The sequence below is a fragment of the Adiantum capillus-veneris genome, chromosome 13, assembly GCF_014529385.1.
Source record: "Adiantum capillus-veneris isolate H3 chromosome 13, ASM1452938v2, whole genome shotgun sequence".
Taxonomy (NCBI): domain Eukaryota; kingdom Viridiplantae; phylum Streptophyta; class Polypodiopsida; order Polypodiales; family Pteridaceae; genus Adiantum; species Adiantum capillus-veneris.
Window position 1 is genome coordinate 72,193,487 of NC_140943.1, and position 17,954 is coordinate 72,211,440.

The 17,954-nt window shown below is 48.5% G+C and overlaps 1 protein-coding gene across 1 annotated transcript in view; it reads right to left on the reverse strand.

The window, feature by feature from the left end:
- Positions 1 to 17,954, reverse strand: part of LOC147444236 (FKBP-like peptidyl-prolyl cis-trans isomerase family protein) — a 98,480-nt gene that overhangs the window by 73,841 nt on the left and 6,685 nt on the right. The window contains exons 2-3 of the mRNA XM_086526928.1: positions 1,825 to 1,895; positions 1,643 to 1,729 (exon numbers count right to left, since the gene is read on the reverse strand). Coding sequence (XP_086383054.1) covers positions 1,643 to 1,729; positions 1,825 to 1,895 — 158 coding nt within the window. The remainder of the gene's footprint in view (positions 1 to 1,642; positions 1,730 to 1,824; positions 1,896 to 17,954) is intronic.

The window sequence follows — 17,954 nt, forward strand, 5'->3', positions numbered from 1 at the left end:
TGCGTTCAAGGGTTCCTTTTACTTACGAAAGGGAGAGCCTTCCGTTCCTCTAGTGAGAGAGTGCAATGATCACAAACAAATTGAATGCTACTGTGAATGAAGGTGCTGAGAGAGAGAGAGAGAGAGAGAGAGAAGAATACGACACCAAACGGTTCTCAAGCCCTCCTCCAAGGGCCCCCCTCTCTATGGCGAGAGAGGTCTATGCTATTGATTGCACAAATCCAGTACAATGGTCTAGATACAATGGACTTGCCGACGATGTGGACGACTATGATTACGACGACAATGAGGACAGGCTGAAATCTGAAAACGCTAGGGCTGAAATCTGCTAACTGCCGACTCTCTGTTGTATACTGACACTGTGTCGGCGAGGACGGCGATGGCGACGACGCGACGACGATGCGCTGAAAATGCAGATGCTGAAATCTGCGAACAGCGAGCTGAAACTGAAAACACTAGTTGATATGACGATACGGCGAGGATCTGCTGCAGGTAGGTGATATCTGCGAGGCTGGGGCAGGATCTGCTGTGATATCTGTGCTGAAAACTGAAAACGCTGATGCACTGGGGCTGATCTAACGCCAAAAACTGCAAAACGCTAGGCAAGGTCTGCAACTGAAAAACGATAGGTGAAATCTGTTGTTGATGAAAAACACTATGCTGCATCTACTGCTGAAAATGCTAGGGAAGGAAGATCCAAAAACGCTGTCAAAACTTGTTGGCTGGAAAACGCTAGGCCTCTTACCGGTCTTGCTAAGAAGGTGCACTACAAGTTGCTGGAACTTCTGCTGCCTCTTCTGCCAGAAAGTGCTAGCGCTAGGTTTCTTTTATAGTAGCTTAGCAAATTTTCCATATGGTGGAGTACTTTAAGAGTGGGAGATATCATCTTGGTTGGGGACTTTAATGCAAGGGCCATGAGTTCAAGCACCTGTTTACAGCAGACCATCCACCATATGGAGATGCACAATAGAGATCCAATTGTATAATGCAAAATGTCACATTGTTGTGATTTCCTTGTACCATTTGCGAGTGATTCAGTAAGTCCCACTGACATGTTGAGAATTTTCCGTCCCTTTTTTAATGAAAAAGTTTTGCTCTTAGAAATTCTTATCCCCACCCAGCTTCCAACGAACATCATGATTCAAAGTCTATCCTAGATTGTTGATACAACATTGCTTTTATGGAGTCATGCATACCTTCAATGGATTAAGTAAAAGAGACGAAAATGATTTCATGAGGTGTGTCATGTACAAGCTACATGTAGAATATTTTTAATAATGTATTAATTGTCTAAGATAAACTTCAAATCATGCCATTAGCTCGCAACTAGTTGAGGAGAGAGTTTTTAATGTCAAAAGCCTTTCTTAGAAAGAAAAAAAATCCTCAAATACGTGGTGCAAAATTCTTTCACAAAAATGTAAGGTTTTTTGCAGTGGTGGAAAATCTATATATGGATCTTTACATGGCCTACCACCACAAAATTATTACCAGATAGGGAATGTAACTTGTAATGGATTTGAAAGAAAATCTTTGTGTGAAGTTAAGCAAGTGAAAAGTGACGTGGACGGTTGAAATAAGCATTGAAATCTTCCAAATTGAATTCCCTGAACAAAAATATGATCATGCTCAAATCATCAAGTACCTGTGCTATGACTCGATTTCCACCTAGTATTTTAGACTCGCGACTTGAGACAGCATCAATGCCACGATACATGCAGTCAAAGTGTACCTGCATGTGAAAACTTGGCATATAGAAACATACATGTGAGATCTATATGCTACAAATGTTTCGGCTATAGATAGAAGACAAGGCCATGTAATCACCAAAACAGTTCGACCTCTCTCCACCACGCCACCTTTCCCTTCAAGTACATCGTAGTATTTTATCCCTTCATCTGATATTGAATTCAAGAAAGAAAACATAAAACTATCGTTGCAAAGTTTTCTCAAACTCTATGCCTTATTTTCTGAGGAAACTACCAGATTACATTACTTAAAAGTACAAAGAAAAATTACCATTGCAAGGAAAAAGGTACAAGTGCGAGATAATTTTCATATTGCGCAATGAATCTTGAATTCTTCTAGTAATTTACTTGCATTTTCTGCAGCTATTGATCAGCCTCAGATCTGGAGCCACTCAGCCATTTTTCCATCACCAGATCCATGCAACACTGCAGTTTCCTACAACTTTGGGCCTTGGATCTAGCATTCTTGCCACTGCTTTCCAGCGTTAACTCTGCAATCTTTCAGCTACAAGGCTCTACTTTTATAAATTTCGCTTCAAGATATGTATTGTCGAAGTTTTAACCTTAAAGCGCCAGCTTTTTAAAATCTTGGGTTCAAAAAACACCCCACCTAAGCTATTGTCACATCATCCATGCTACACGGCTGGCACGCCATCAACGTCGTAAATTGCATCAAAATTTGCGGCACATTTTTAGAATATTCGTACTTGGACTTGAGCACCAATTTTGGTGTTTTTCGTCCATTTGCTCCAGTTGGTCGTTTTGCCACGACACCCTCCTCTTAAAGGAAAATAATACTCCTTGATTACATCTACACAAACAAGACTTAACCAACATCGGTAACAGTTACTGCCTCATGAAGATATGCAGCTTCACAGATAACTTTTCGCGAAGAGAGAATATTGCAGCCATTCATCTATCGACTCAAGTTAACATACACAGATACTCACAATAGATAGATGTAGAAATATGGCATGAAGTGATTCCATGGTCTAGTAAGTTCAACATGCATACTGTGCTCAACTTTGTCTCTGTGCTATTTGCACATCATAAGATTGCATAGTATGTCCAACACACATACCTTTCACAAATCCTGCTTGAGCACTGTTAACACGCATAGTTTGTTCAACACACATTCCTTTCATTGATCATGCCGTATGCTGTTTCTTTTTTCATCACATCATTGCATACTAAGCCAACTCACATCCTTTACATATGTCATACATTTAAGTTAAAAACCTGCATTATTTGTAATATTATCATTTTTATAGAAAAACATTTCATCGATGCTTCAATCAACTCCTCAACCCTCCGCCAAAAATTTGAGTATATCTTCTTTCATCCTTATATCCACATATTGAGAGCCTATCTTCTTTGGGTCAACTTCTTGGAGAAGGCCACTTTTCAATCTCGGAAATGTCAAAGGTGGCAGCAGAAGATGCAATAAAGACAAGAACTGGCTCGTGATCCGGCTTTCACCTCGACTCCAATCTAGAACACTTGCAATGCCAAACACATGAACAAGGCACACCTAAGGAGAAGAGAGATCATTGAGGTAAAAAAACTTAAAAGACAAAACATCTGAGAATGAGAGACAGAGAAAGAGAGAAAGAGATCTGGAAAATGCTCTCCATGCTGATTGACCGAGGGTGGTCCGGCATAGAACTGACATTCCCAATCGAGGTGCACACGACTGCAACAGCTACTGACACTGCCAACTGCTCCTGCACACGAGACCACTAACACAATCTCGTCATGGGCTGCCCTAGCCCCCTGAGAAAGCAAGGCTCTAGCGATAACAACTCCAAGCAAGAGAATTGATCTAGGTGGAGAGGGACATGCCTCATGGCAGGTCGTGACACCTAAGGCTTTGATACCATGTCAAAGGTGGCAGCGGAAGATGCAATGAAGACAAGAACTGGCTCGAGATCCGGTTTTCACCTCGAATCCGATCTACAACACTTGCAATGCCAAACACATGAACATGGCACACTTGTGGAGAAGAAAGATCACTAAGGTAGAAAGAGACAGAACATTCGAGAATGAGAGAGAGAGAGAGAGAGAGAGAGAGAGAGAGAGAGAGAGAGAGAGAGATCTAGGAAACGCTCTCCATGCTGATAACAATATGCTCAAACAAGTGGCCAAGGGTGGTCTACCATAGAACTGACATGTCCAATGGATAGACCCGAGGTGCACACAACCGCGACTGCTATTGACACTGTCACAAGACAGGCACCACGTGCCAATAGAAAAGAACAGACTGAACAGACTTTTAGTACTTCAATAACAACTGGACTCAAAGAGGGAGACAACACGCGACACAGAGTGGCAGAATTCCACCCTAGAGAGTATTGGCCCCAAACCTTGGCGCCCCTTTCGGTATTTCTTTATATTGCATCAACACAGTACAAGCCGGTACTCCAGACTCTGCACCTTCTCCAGGAAGCATGCCAGAGAATGAGTCCTTAGCACATATTTAAAGGCCCTTGGCCTATGAAAAGCAGTTTACATGAAAAGCCTTCAAACTCAAAAGCTTCTGGTCCCAAAAGCAATGCCAAAAGCTGCCAGCGTAATTTACGAAAATCCGTTGCCACGTCATCAGCGAGAGCAAAACGCGGAAATCCGTACAACCTACCACGTCATCATGCCAACGCAATTTTCGGACATCTGACAGCTTTTCCTATGTGTGTGGGTCTTGCTTTATTTTAATCCTTTATGTCGCTTGGGGCCCCATCGGACGGGATCCCCGTAAGTTAGTAGGACCTCTTCTTCTGTTACTTGTTCTTCTTAGGGTTTAGACCCCTCGGCCAGCATCTGTAAGTTGGCTCCATTCTTTAGGCTTTGACGCGTCAGCAGTTTGTTACATCTCAAATCGGCACCAAGACAGGCTTAAAACAGATAGCATCCATTTCAAACAAATCTCAAACAATACTTTCTCAAACAATGTTCAAAAGTATCTAACTAGAAAACAACTAGAGAGGTCATTCAGGGTTTTGTTCGGACAACCGAACTTTGAGGACAACGAGCTTGCTCTTCTGCATCACGGTGATGGTTCGGTTCCGGACCTAGAGAGTTGCATCATTCTTGTCGTGCCAGGGCATGCCGAAGAGAACGTCGCAATTGCCCAACTTCATAATGTGGAAATCGACTTTTCCATGATAATCTTGTATAGTCACTGGAAGTGCACCAATGAGCGGTACCACTTTCTGAGTTTGCCCCATGGCTAGCTCAACTTCAATTTCTCCACCCTCAGCATCATAATCAAAGTGCATCTGCTTCAAGAATGGATGAAGTTTTCCATAGTTCCGGGGTCAAAGAAAATAAGGGCTTTCAAGCCGTTGACTTTTCCATAAGCTCTGCATAATTCATTAAAACTCTCGAGGTGTACATAAATATCGGGTACTAGTCCAATAGCAAGTCTAGCCTTCCTCGCCAGAGGTGGCCCCGAGGATTTGTCTAACGTGGGAGCAAAAGGTTGCATTGAGGACGTCGAGGCTCGCTCAGGACATGTATTGAGCATATGCCTTGTTTGGAAACATTCGAAGCATCGGCCTTCTTGTAACAAGGCGTCTCGTTGACGTTGTGTCAAACGAGGCCGTCGAGGTTGGTTTTCACGGGATTCCCGAGAATTTTTCGTTGTTGTCGGGAGTTCAGGTTAGTGGCCAGAGGTTCTTTTGTGGTAAACTCCAACTTTCCTTTCATGAGCTTGTAGCCGACCACGGCACGGTCCATAAGCTCTTGCATGGTAGAGACTTACTTGGAGAGACAATATTCCTACAATGGTGATGGTAGTCCAATGGTGTAGCGCTCGCACTGGTCCTCCAAGGGAATGAAGTTAAAGAAGGACACCGGAAGGTACACGTCGAGAAACCTTTGGTTATAGTCGTCCATGGTTTCGGTGGCAAGCATTTTCAAGTTGCCCCACTCTACCAAAATCCGGACTTCAAACATCGAAGTCATGTAACTACGTGCAAAAACAGTCTTGAAAGCTTGCCAGGTCCTTGGAGCATGCGGTTGCATAGCATTATCTTTAAGAAATCCTGTTGCTCGAGAAATCTTGGATTCTTCTGTGTAGTTCCCTAAAGCATAGATGTTGTCGAATTGCTGTAGGAACTGCAATGCTTTCTTGCGATCTTTCATCCCGAAAAAAGTGAAAAATTTAACTGTCGTGCCACCATCTTTAAAATCTTTGGGTTGGTTAGGCTCATATCCCGGGTATGGATAACAAGGGTATCCAAGTGGGCTCCAACCATTGTAGCCTCGTGGCGATGGTGGTGGTGGAGGTGGGGGCAATGGCGGTGGCAATGGCGGTTGCACTGGATCAAGGTCAGATGGCTGCACCATATTCCTGAAGACTCCCCCGATCGGAACAGACGGCTGAGAAGGTTGCCGGTTGGAAGCTCTCGTACTTTCTGGTGCCGGAGGAGGTACCACCTGGGGCATCAGAGGAGGTAACATGTAGCTCAAAAATTGTTGAAAACTTTGCAGCATCGGAAGATTCTGCTGAGGATGCCGCGAAAGAATGTCGTGAAGCTCATTGAGCAGAAACTGCAAATATTCTATTGAATCCATGGATTCCAAGTATTGGGTTCTTTATGGCTTATGCCCTGTAAGACACTGCAATGAAGTCGGGAGCGCGCCCGATGCGCGATGAAGTAAAGGGTGGGAGTGGCTAATAAGTCCAAGGTCGGAGCCCGAAGATACCTCAAATAAAATTCCAATAGCTCTGTCTGCTCTTTTGTAGGACCGGTATGCTTTCAGAAAAGCACACACCTGATGCTCTGATACCACTGTCACAAGCCGAGCACCACGTGCCAATAGAAAAGAACAGACTAAACAGACTTTTAGTACTTAAATAACAATTGAACTGAAAGAGAGAGACGACGCGCGACACGGAGTGGCGGAAATCCACCCCAAAGAGTATTGGCCCCAAACCTTGGGCCCCCTTTCGGTGTTTCTTTATATTGCACCAATACAGTACAAGCCGGTACTCCAGACTCTGCGCCTTCTCCAGGAAGCATGCCAGAGAATGAGCCCTTAGCACATATCTAAAGGCCCTTGGCCTATGAAAAGCAGTTTACATGAAAAGCCTTTAAACTCAAAAGCTTCTGGTTCCAAAAGCAATGCCAAAAGCTGCCAACGTAATTTACGAAAATCCGTACAGCTACCACGTCATCAACGAGCGCAAAACGCGGAAATCTGTACAGCCTGCCATGTCATCATGCCAACGCAATTTTCGGAAATCTGACAGCTTTTTCTGTGTGTGGGGGTCCTGCTTTATTTTAATCTTTTTTGTCACTTCGGGCCCCATCGAACGGGGTTTTCAAGACAAAGTACAAGGCCAATGGTTCCCCAGACAAATAGAAGGCGAGACTTGTTGCTTGGGGTTTCACACAGCGAGGGGAGGAGTGTGCTTGTACCGCTTGCTACACGCCGGATGTTGCTCTACGCTACCGCACGGTGTTTGCTCTCGCAGCCAACTTTGGTTGGTCTACGTTCCAGAGGGATGTCAAAAGTGCGTTTCTGAATGGAGATTTGGATAAAGAAGTTTATGTGGAGCAACCTCCCCGGTTTCGTGTACCCGGAAAGGAGGATTGGGTCTATCAGTCGTGGAAAGCATTGTATGGACTGAAGCAGGCTAGACGACAGTGGTACCTCACACTTGACTAGTTTCTCGTGAAGCTGGGGTTACGACGTACCTCATCAGATTCCAACTGTTATGTTGTCTCTGATGGCTCTTTGGTTGCGATAGTGATTGTCTATGTGGACGATCTCATTTTCACAAGCTCTTGGACCAGTAGGATCAAGTCGATCATGAAAGCTACGGAGACGCGTTTTGAGATGACTGATCTTGGGCTTCTTCACTATTTTCTTGGATTCCAGATTTTTCAGACACCATACAGCATCTTCTTTTCTCAAAGTATGCGAATGCTATCCTGGAGAGATTCCAAATGACAGGCTGCAGACCGATTGGTACTCCTCTTGAGCCTGGAAGAGAACGTATCGCTTCACGATCCTTCCCCACTGATTGACTTGGAGCAGTACAGGAATGTTGTTGGCTGCCTCGTATGGCTGACTTATTCTCGACCAGACATCTGTTACACAGTTTCTGTCCTCAGTTCCTTCAACACCCGATCTCGTCAGCGACATTGACAGTGTGCCCAACGTACTTTGCGGTACATCAGCGGCAGCTTCGACCATGGTTTGTTCTATGGTCACTCCAAGGGTTGCACCTTACTTGGTTGGTGCGATTCAGATTGGGCAAGAAATCTAGATACTCGACGCTCTATTACAGGAGTAGTTTTCACACTCGGCTCAGGACCCATTTCATGGAGCAGTAAGCGGCAACCCACCGTTGCGCTATCTTCTACAGAGGCAGAGTACAGAGCAGCTTGCTATGCTGCTTGTGAGGCCATATGGCTACGGAGATTACTGGGAAAGTTGTTTTTTCCCCATATTGCTATGACTCGTCTTTTGTGCAACAATCTGAGTTGCATTGCTATTGCCAAGAACCCTATCTTTCACACTCGAACTAAGCACATTGAGGTGCAGTACCACTATGTTTGGGAGCGGGTTTTGGTTGGAGATCGTATGTTCCTACAACGGACAATGCAACTGACATCTTTAGAAGGCTGTACCTCAGCGGACTTTGGCTTCTCACCTTCGACTCCTCTATGTTGTCTCAGCATATGGTGCTGAGAGGGGGTGTTAAGAGTTACACCACCGTTGCTTCACCATTTTGTACGGCTAGTGATTGTCCCAGGTTGGCACCCGTCGCACATCATGTAGATTGCATGGGCGGACACTTTTAGCATGTGTCGGCCGCGGTCATTTTCTGAGCCTGGCTGGGTGTACACATTTTTAGCCATTTTTGGGCTTTTATGTTTTTTGCACCAGTTACACATTTTTGCCCTACCTCAACCTAAGATTCTATAATAGAATGCTTAGGGTCTTGTAGTCATACAGATTGTGTATTGAGAGCATCATTTGCAGAGCACTTGCGTTTTCTCACACTCTCTCTCTCTCTCTCTCTCTCTCTAGCATTTTCGGGGCGCGTGGCTCACACTCTTTTCGCTGCTCACTCTCACAATGCAGGCATTTTACCGCGTGAACCACCTCTTATAAGTCATTTTATCAAAAGTGACTTTTGGAATTCTTTTTGTAAGTTTGTTGGAAAAGTAGGTAGGGCAAACTGCTAAAGATCTATAAAAGAAACCCATTGGGCACTCAGTAGAGGTAGAAGAAGCAGGGAGTCCCAAAGTTACCCGGAACGGGAACGGGGAACGGGGACGGGGGCCTCCGGAACGTTTCCGGAACGGGGGCCCCCCGAAAAAGCGGAACGGGAACGGGGGCCGGAACGGTAAACTCGAATTATGCTTAAATTAGGGTGGATTCAACCTATATGTTAGTAGAGAGCCACACACACTCATTACTCCAAGTAGAATCCTATTTAGGCATGCTTTGCAATGATGCTTAAGTCTTAAGGTGCGGTCATGACTCATGACACGAATCCACCATTCACATGACACAAAAGCATCTTGATTCTTCATAGAAAGGACATTAACTTAACTTAAAATTAAAAGAGTCTAGACTCCACACAAAAGCTTGGAGCAAAACAATGATACTAGATAGATCATGACGATGGCTTACAAGGCCAGCCAAGGCGCTACAAAAAGATATAAGGAGCAATCAGTCATTACTCATGAGTCATGCTTGAGAAAAGCCTCCTGCCTCCCAATCTGTAGTGGTGTCTTGGATCTCATGAATATCATTCCAATCCTCCTGCATAGGCTCATCCTCATGTGTAGATGCTGCCGCCTCTCCAAGCACCTCTGCCTCTGCCTCCATCTCCCACTGTAGAAAAGGGTCTGTCACTTTAGATGCTGACTTGCAAAGCATTCGTAAGTTTGCACTGACAAAAACAAGGTCATTTGCTTTCTCCACTCCAAGTCGGTTCCTCTTTCTAGATGCAATGTGGCTGTAAACACTCCACAATTGCTCCAAGCAAGAGGAGCTAACCGCTTGGCTGAGAATGCGGATAGCAAGTCGCTGAAGATCGGGACCATCTGAACCATTTTCTTGCCACCACAAGACCGAGGAAATCTTGGTGCGATCAATTTGGGCATCGGCAGTCCCAAATGATCCTCGCATATCCGTGTAAAATGCAAGCTGATCCTTGATTTTGCGCTGCATGTCTCTATCAGGGTGAAGCCTCTTCAAAATAGTGTTCCAATGTGTATTTACCTCTGAATCATGCTCCTGTCCTGCACCTTGGAACTCTGGATCCAACACAAAAGCTGCACCATGAAGAGGTGAACTATAGGAGTTCCACCTGCTGCTGCATAGGTCTTTGATTTCTTCAAGCCTATCTGGGTCCTTCTCAAGATCTCCAAGCGCCTCCACCATGCGATCCATTGCTTCATAAACCTTGCCAACACTAGGTTGCATACCATCTATCACTCTAAGCAAGTGAATCACTGGTTTTACCATTTTGTCAAGAGTCTTGAGAGACTCCCAGAACTCTGGATCCTCTACCTTCTCTGTACAAATGATCCCTGTTGCTGTACGTGCATGGGAAGTCTCAGCAAACTCTGTACTGATGAAGAGCTGCCGCACTGCACTCTGACACTCCACAAATCGGCCTACCATAAGAAAGTTGTAGGCAAAGCGGGTCTCACAATACTTGAGAAGAACTTCCCCCCCCGACCGCTTCAAGAACTCTGCTCGAAGGACGTTGTGGTTGTTGACAAAAGAAACCACTTTGGCTGTAGAGGCAAAGAGAGGCTCTATCCAAGGTAGTTTGCCGAAATCCTTCAGGAGGTTGTTAAGGCAATGCGCCATACAAAAGGACACCGTGATGTGGGGGTATGTGCCTTCTAAAATAGCCCCGGCTGCCCTGTTCGATGCCTCCCCATCAGTGACTAGCCCTATCACAAGTTCGGACCCAATGGTCTCTATGGCGGAGGCCCACTCTCCTGCAAGGACATCGGCTGATTTTCCTGTTTCTGTAGCATCATGGGAGTGGGCAAAATACATTTCCCCTTTGGAATAGGCAACAATGCCATGAATGGATCTCCTCCTGGTGTCGCTCCATCCATCCGCAATGAGGGTCACTCCATACTTGGTCCATTGCCTCTTCATGTTAAGGGTTGCCGTCTCCACAACGGCCTTCTCTCTATCGAGTAGAGTAGTGCGGAGGGCCTCGGAAGATGGTGGCACATATCGTGCCCCATACTCTCCTATCCTTGTGCACATAGTCTTGAAGTACTCCGACCTACACATAAGAGGTAACACATAGGTATTAGGATTCAAAGTTAAATTAATAAACTGGTCAATATATCTAAATCCAAAAATGGAGGAATGTCTTACCGAGCCTTTATGAAGGGAATGTGGTCATGATAGAAGAAGCGTGCAACACTTGCATCCACATCCTCCTTCCTTTTCGGATCCCAAGTGGCATGTAGAGTGCGTTGGTGCGGCTTGGGAGTGGAGACCGGCGTAGTATTAGGGGTTGAGAATGCTGATCGAAATGATGTCCCCCCCGTCTCCGCCGTCGCCGCATTACTATTACCACTGATGGATGAAGAAGGTTTAGAAGAGGGAAAGAGCAAATCGTTGGGGTCGATTGCGGGGCGCTTCGGCTTGGCTGCATCCTTCTCTTCGTTGTTGGCTTTGATGGCGGCATCCTTGGCTTGAAAGACCTTCAACAAATGCTCGTTGACCTCCTTGCATATTGCCACTTGTTGTCCCTCTAGCTTAAGGAGGTGAGCGCGGACTTTGGTTGTGCCGGATTGCCTCTCGAAGCCGCATAGTTTGCACTTCCATGCACGGGCACCACCGGACTTTCCCAACACTCGGGAATGCACTTCGTCCCACCATGATACTTCCTCCTTCTTCTTCTTCGCACCAAGGGCACACGTTCACTTGATGCGGAAGCTTGCGCCATGTGAGACTCGAGAGAGGGAGGGAGCTTGAGAGAGAAAGGAGAGAGGGACTTGGGAGAGATAGGGAGAGGGAGAGGGAGAGATGGAGTGATAGGGAGAGAGAGATGAGGGAGATATGTATTATGGAGAGATGGCGAGCCGTGAGAGAGAGAGGAAAAGGGAGAGATGGAGAGAGAGGGAGAGTGAGCTTTCACTTGAGCCTTGAGGCTTAAAGCCTTGAGGCCCAAGGGAGAAGGAGAGAGAGCTTGAAGCCTTGAAGGTTGAGCCTTGAGGCTTGAGGAACTTGGAAGAGGCTAGAGCGGACGTAGAGAGCTTGAGCCTTGAGGGAAGGATGAGGCTATGAGCTCTCAACCTTGCCCTTGAGGCATTATATAGGAGTTAGAGTCTACCCCTCCCTCAAACGTTCAAAAACAGTCCCTAAACGCCCCCTGTTTTTTTTAAAAAACGGTCATTTTTTTCAAAATTTGAAATCTGCCGTTCCCGTTCCGTTCCGCTCACGCGTTCCCGTTCCGGTTCGTCCGTTCCCTACCCGTTCCGCCCTGCCGTTCCGGTTACACCCAGGAACGGAACCGTTCCGTTGCCGTTTCCGTTTCGGGGACCCAAGTTGGCCGGGAACGTGTTCCGGGAACGGGAGGGGTCCGTTCCGCCCGTTCCCTGTTACTCTGGCAGGGACAGCAGGAGACAGACACCCAGCAGTCAGGCAGCACCTCAGCAAGAGCCCTAGCGTTTTCTCAAGAAGAAGAAGACCAACGTTTCAGCCATTGCCACCAGCATTTCAGTTTTCAGCTTTGACGCCGTCGTCATTGACACCATCGTCGTCGTCGACATCATCATCGTCATCGCAGATCCCTATCCTGACAATGACACCTTCGTCATCGCCATCGCTGTCCCGGACTTGAGGACGACACCATCGTCGTCATCGTCACAGTCACCATCGTCGTCGACATAGACCAGCAGTACCCGTCGTCGACATCATCGTCTTACATTGGTATCAGAGCTTTGGCAGTGTTCTGTATCACTCAAGGAAAGAAACCCAAGTCCTCTTGGGCTTGTCGATTCCTATCGTGTTTTTGAAGAGGGACAGGTAAACCAAGAAAGAAGGGCCTGTCCAGCCTCCCCTTGTTCCTCTTTTCGCTCATTGAGAGCGGACCGTGCACTTAGCGGCCGGCCAATCGACGTGAGGTGGGAAAAAGCAACTTTGGTGTGAGCGCAAGGCTGCCAAGGGTTGCGCCCGAAAACCTCCTGGTGAGGAAAATTCTTCTTCACCACCTCCATGCTCATCACCTTCATGCAAAGTATCCATTCCGCTTCGGGTGATGACCATACACTTGGAAGACTTTTTTTTTTTTCCCGAGAAATAGATCCTTCTATTAGTTAATGAAAACTGCCCATAGGGCTACATCCACCTCTGCGAGAGAGGGCTACAACAAGCATGATGGGGAGACTCTCCCAATGAAAAAACAGCATATATACAATGAGGCTAAATCAGGAGATGGGAGGAGGGAAGAGCCACACAGGTGGACAGTAGTGCCATCTGAGCACCCTCTGGACTATGGTGTAGAAAGGCCCAGGGCGCCAGAGTCGAAGAAAAGCCTCGCGGCGCTCCCGCATGCGGTCGGAGCTGCCCTGTAGTCCCTCAAGCTGTCCTCTGAGAGTATGGATCAGCTCTAGCCAAAAGTCACGAACAGTCTCTGCTGGTGGCATAGGACGAGCCTCAAAGATGCGGAAACAGCAGGCCCGCCAGATGAACCAGAGAGGTAGGCCGCTGATGAGCTCCCAACACTCCTCTCTCTCACTGCACCACTCCTGTGGAGTAAGCTGTGTAGCAGGCTGGAGTGTAGGTCGCCCCCCCTGTATCACTATCATCCTGCTGGTGGAAGATAGCTCAAACTGAAGTGCTGGGCCCGTGAGGGTGGACCAAGCCGCTGCTCCCCAAGTGTACTGTCGAGCCGTGGAGAGGGCAGGCATCAGACGAAGAACACGTAGCACACCTGCTGGGCCGAGGGACAGTCCCACAGACAGTGACGCTGACTCTCCACCAACTGGTCACAAGCTGCACATGCGGCCAAGAGACCACTATGCACAAGCCAGCTCTCTACTGTTGTGGCTCTGTGTGCAACCAGCCACTGGAACAAAGTGACGCGCCTCAGCTGTCTGGAGTCCTAGAGCCTCTGCCAAAAAGCTGCCAAGAACTCGACTGTGAGGCCCTCCTCCTGCCAATGTGCTGTGCTGTAGCGGGGCGGGCCTCTCTCTGTGCTGCAAGTATATGACGTCCAAGACGAACAGTGTACTGAAAGAAGGGGACTCCTGGGCGGTCTACAAAAGAGAAGGGGTCCCTCCATAGCCACTCACCAGGATCCCACTGTACTCGTGCCAGTGGACAACACTCCCAAGCCCATAGCCTCCAGTGTCCAGTCTCAAGAGCTGCTGGGTCAGGGTCTATGACGCAAGTCCTCCCACAGATGCCCACAACTCGGATCCTTTGGAAACAGCACTCTGCTACCTGCGGGGCCTCTATTGCAACTCGCTGTAATCGTCCCCCACCCTGAAGCTCGAAGAACAGGGCTGGGACAGTCTCTGAGCAAGCCCTGACTGAAATGAGAACCTCCAATCGTGTGAAGGCTCCCATCCACCGGGGTGCTACTGGCTCGAGAGGCGTGAGCCACTCAGCTGGAACTGACCCTGAGATGTCCTGACACATGCTCTGCACCCCTCTCATGCCCTGTAGCTGGACAGCCTGCACCTCCTCTGACAAACCTGTGAACTCTAGCCAGTCACCTAGAGAACGCGCTAGACCTGCCGCCATGGGACCCCAAGAAACATGAGGCCGACTCCCAACCAAGTGGCCTCTCTGAGTGCTAACCATGGGGTTCCAGACGAGGGGCTGCCGTAGGCGCTCCTCCGTGCATGTCGGCTGTCTCTACTCTAGGCCACGCCGTAAGAGCTCCCAAGATCGAAGCAAACTCACAACGAATCTGTCCTCCAGTCTCCTGCTCAAACCAACTCGGCGCAACTTTGTAAAGATCCATCTGGTCGAAGGTTGCCAAGGGCCTCTTGACTGAGGCACCCTGTCACGAAGCCTCTGCAACAAGAATTCCTTCTAGGGCTCCTCGCCTGGAAGAATTCCTCTGACGACAAACTTCCCAAGAAGGGCTCTGCTCTGCTGTACAGGATCAATGATCCCAAGCCCTCCCTGAGAACAAGGAAGTGTGATGACCGACCAAGCCACCTTGGCTCGGGCAATCTGAGTATCGCGACCTGACCAAAGGAAGTTCCTGATCAGCCTCTCTACCTGGCTGATACAAGAACTCGAGAAGATCCAGCAAGAAGTGACGTACCACATAGTTGCCAACAACACCTGGTTGGCAACTACTACTCTACCAGCCAGCGAAAGTCGTGCTGAGCTCCAATGTAACAGCTTTCTCCTGATGGACAGGGAGAAGAGGAGCAATTGCTGCTCGGGGGACAAGTCCAAACCAACCTAACAACCCAAGTACCGAACTGCAGTCCCTGGAGGAATCCACCTGAAACCCTCTCCTGGCATCCAATCTGGCACAGGAGCACTGCCAACCGAGAAAGCCACTGTCTTTCTCCAGTTGATCAATGCGCCCGATGCACAGCAGAAGGTCTCCAAAGCCTGCTCACATCTGTGTAGATTGGCCTCCTGGCCCTCTAAGTACAAGGCTGAGTCGTCGGCAAACTCAGCGTCCAGAAGCTCATCTCCCCGTATAGGGAGTGCTAAGCCTCTCAGACCAACCTGCTGTGATACCAAAAATCTGCTCATCGCCTCCGCATAGAACAGAAAGAGAAAAGGGGCAAGAGGACAACCCTGTCTGACCGATCGTGTGAGCATGAAGCGCTCACTCTACCTCCTGCCAAAAGCACCTGACTGTGAGCCTGTCTGTACAAAGCTGACACCCCTCTGATCCAAGCATCTGAGAAGCCCATCCTGCGTAGCGTGCCCTCTAGAAAGGCCCAGTCAACTCTGTCGTATGCCTTCTCAAAATCGAGAGAAGAATCACAAGGTCCTCCCCACGGAGCCGTGCAAGGGCAGAAGCCTCCCAAAAAGTGAAGATGTTGTCAAGGATACTGCGTTCCTTGACAAAACCTGTCTGAGTCCCATGTATAAGGCTCTCCAAAAGTGGTTGAATCCTCAAACTCAGAGCCTTGGCAAGAATTTTGTAGGCTGAGTTGAGGATGGTGATGGGGCGCCACTGTCGAATCTCATCCAAGGAGCCACCCTCCTTTGGAATAAGGTAAATCAGGCCCTCACTCATGCTATCCGACATCACTCATGTGTGCAGAATGTACTGAAAGGCACTACAAAGATCTGGGCCAAGCAGGTCCTAGTACTCCAAGAAGAAGCTGGGAGTCAGCCCATCCTCACCGGGACAGCTACCATGAGGGAGGGCCCTAAGAGCCGTGTGCAGCTCCTCAAGCTGAAGAGGCATCTCTAGCGTCTGACGCATCTCCTCAGTAACCAGACAAGGCATCTGTGCCCAAACCTGCTCCCTGCATGCATCCTGTCGCTCTGACTGGGGCTCAACCGACAGTAACTCACGGCAAAAGTCAGTAGCAACTGTACGTATATCCTCAGGCTCACAGGCAACTGACCCATCGGGTCTCCTCAACTGATTGACCTTGGCATGTGAGTGCCGAGGTCCCACTGTCTCAAAAAAGGCACCTGTAACTCTGTCACCCACCTGAGTCCACTGAGATGCCTGTCGGTGAAAGGCAAACTCATGACGCTCTCCTCTGTGCAAGCAAGCTCTGTTGAGCCTGCTGTAACTGCTCCTCCAACCATGGACTGTCTGGATGCTGCTCTTGCATCCTCTGTAGTGAAGCAATGCCTCGTCTAAGACGCTGCTCCTCCTCCCTCGCTGCAGCCCGTCGAGCCAGAGACTCCTGGAGAAGAAAAAAGTGGCTAAGATGAGCTAGGCCTAACGCCACTCTGTCTGCAGGTAGAGCCTGGCTGTCCATGCCCTCTGTCCAGAGAGCCTCTACCCTCTCTCTGAGTGCTGAGTCCAACACGACCCGCTCTGGGATGCGAAGCATCGTGCTCCCACTCCTCTGTCTGTCTGCCACTGTGAGGATCACTGGTGCATGGTCCGAGAAGGAAGTCCCTGCCAGGATGCCCACGGATCCCCCCAGGTCACTGAAGTGGTCACTAGTGTAGAAGCGATCTATCCGCGATAGATTCACTCCTCCCACTCTGCGGTCCGATCTAGAGAAGGCAAGACTCTCTGGAGGCCTCACAAAGCCAGAATGCTGCCATGTATCCGAGACCCTCAAAGTCATACACAACGTCTCCCAAGCTGCTAACTCGACTCCATGCATAGTAGCATGGCTGCCTCCGATCCTGTCAGAAGGGTCCTCCAACATGTTGAAGTCCCCTCCTACACACCAATGGTCAACCTGTGGTAAGGACTCAACAATCTGTGACCAAAACTCTGCCCGAGCACTCGCCACATTGGGCGCATAGATGTTCAAGAAGCCCACAAGGCCACCCTGAACCTGCATAGTGATCCATTGAGCCCTGCCTGGCACAATAATCCCTCTGCCCACAATGGCCTGCTGCAATGAGTCCGCAATAGTCATACATACCCCTCCCTGGATGCCTCAGGTCCAAAAGCAGCTGACCAAAAGGTATCATAACGTCCACGCAAAATCTGACCACATCGCCGAATGTGGCTCTCAGACAAATGGTGCTCCTAAAGCATAAGGAGATCAATCTCTCCTCCCACAAGGCAACGCTGAAGCTCTTGATGCAATCGGCCCCGCTGTCACTGAAACTGGGGCCCACCTAGTCCTTGCACGTTCCACGAGACCATCCTCATGGGGAACGAGAGAGAACAGATGCTGCCGCAGCAGCAAGACGGGCTATCTTTGAGGCTGGCTTGGATGGGGAGTAATCCGCATCCGAGCGTCCTCTAGATAGGCGAGACTGCAGTGAGTGGCCCAAGCCCAAGGAGAGCGAGCCGTGCGTAAAGCAACCTCCTTTGTCCAAGAGTCCTCATGAATGTATACATAGCAAGGCAAACACTGCGTATCAGCAAAAAAGTACACCACAATGTGTCTACATCCTGCTGAATCTGGGGGTGTCACCGCAAACTTGGCCAGTGGCCACAAAGTTTGCAGCAAATTTGTAACTCCAAGTTCTCCCATGTGGTGAGAGAACTCCAGAACTGTGTATGCAACCATCCCACCACTGAGTCGAGGGACCACTCTGTCTCGGTCCTACCACAGAGGGGGAAAGAGAAACCAA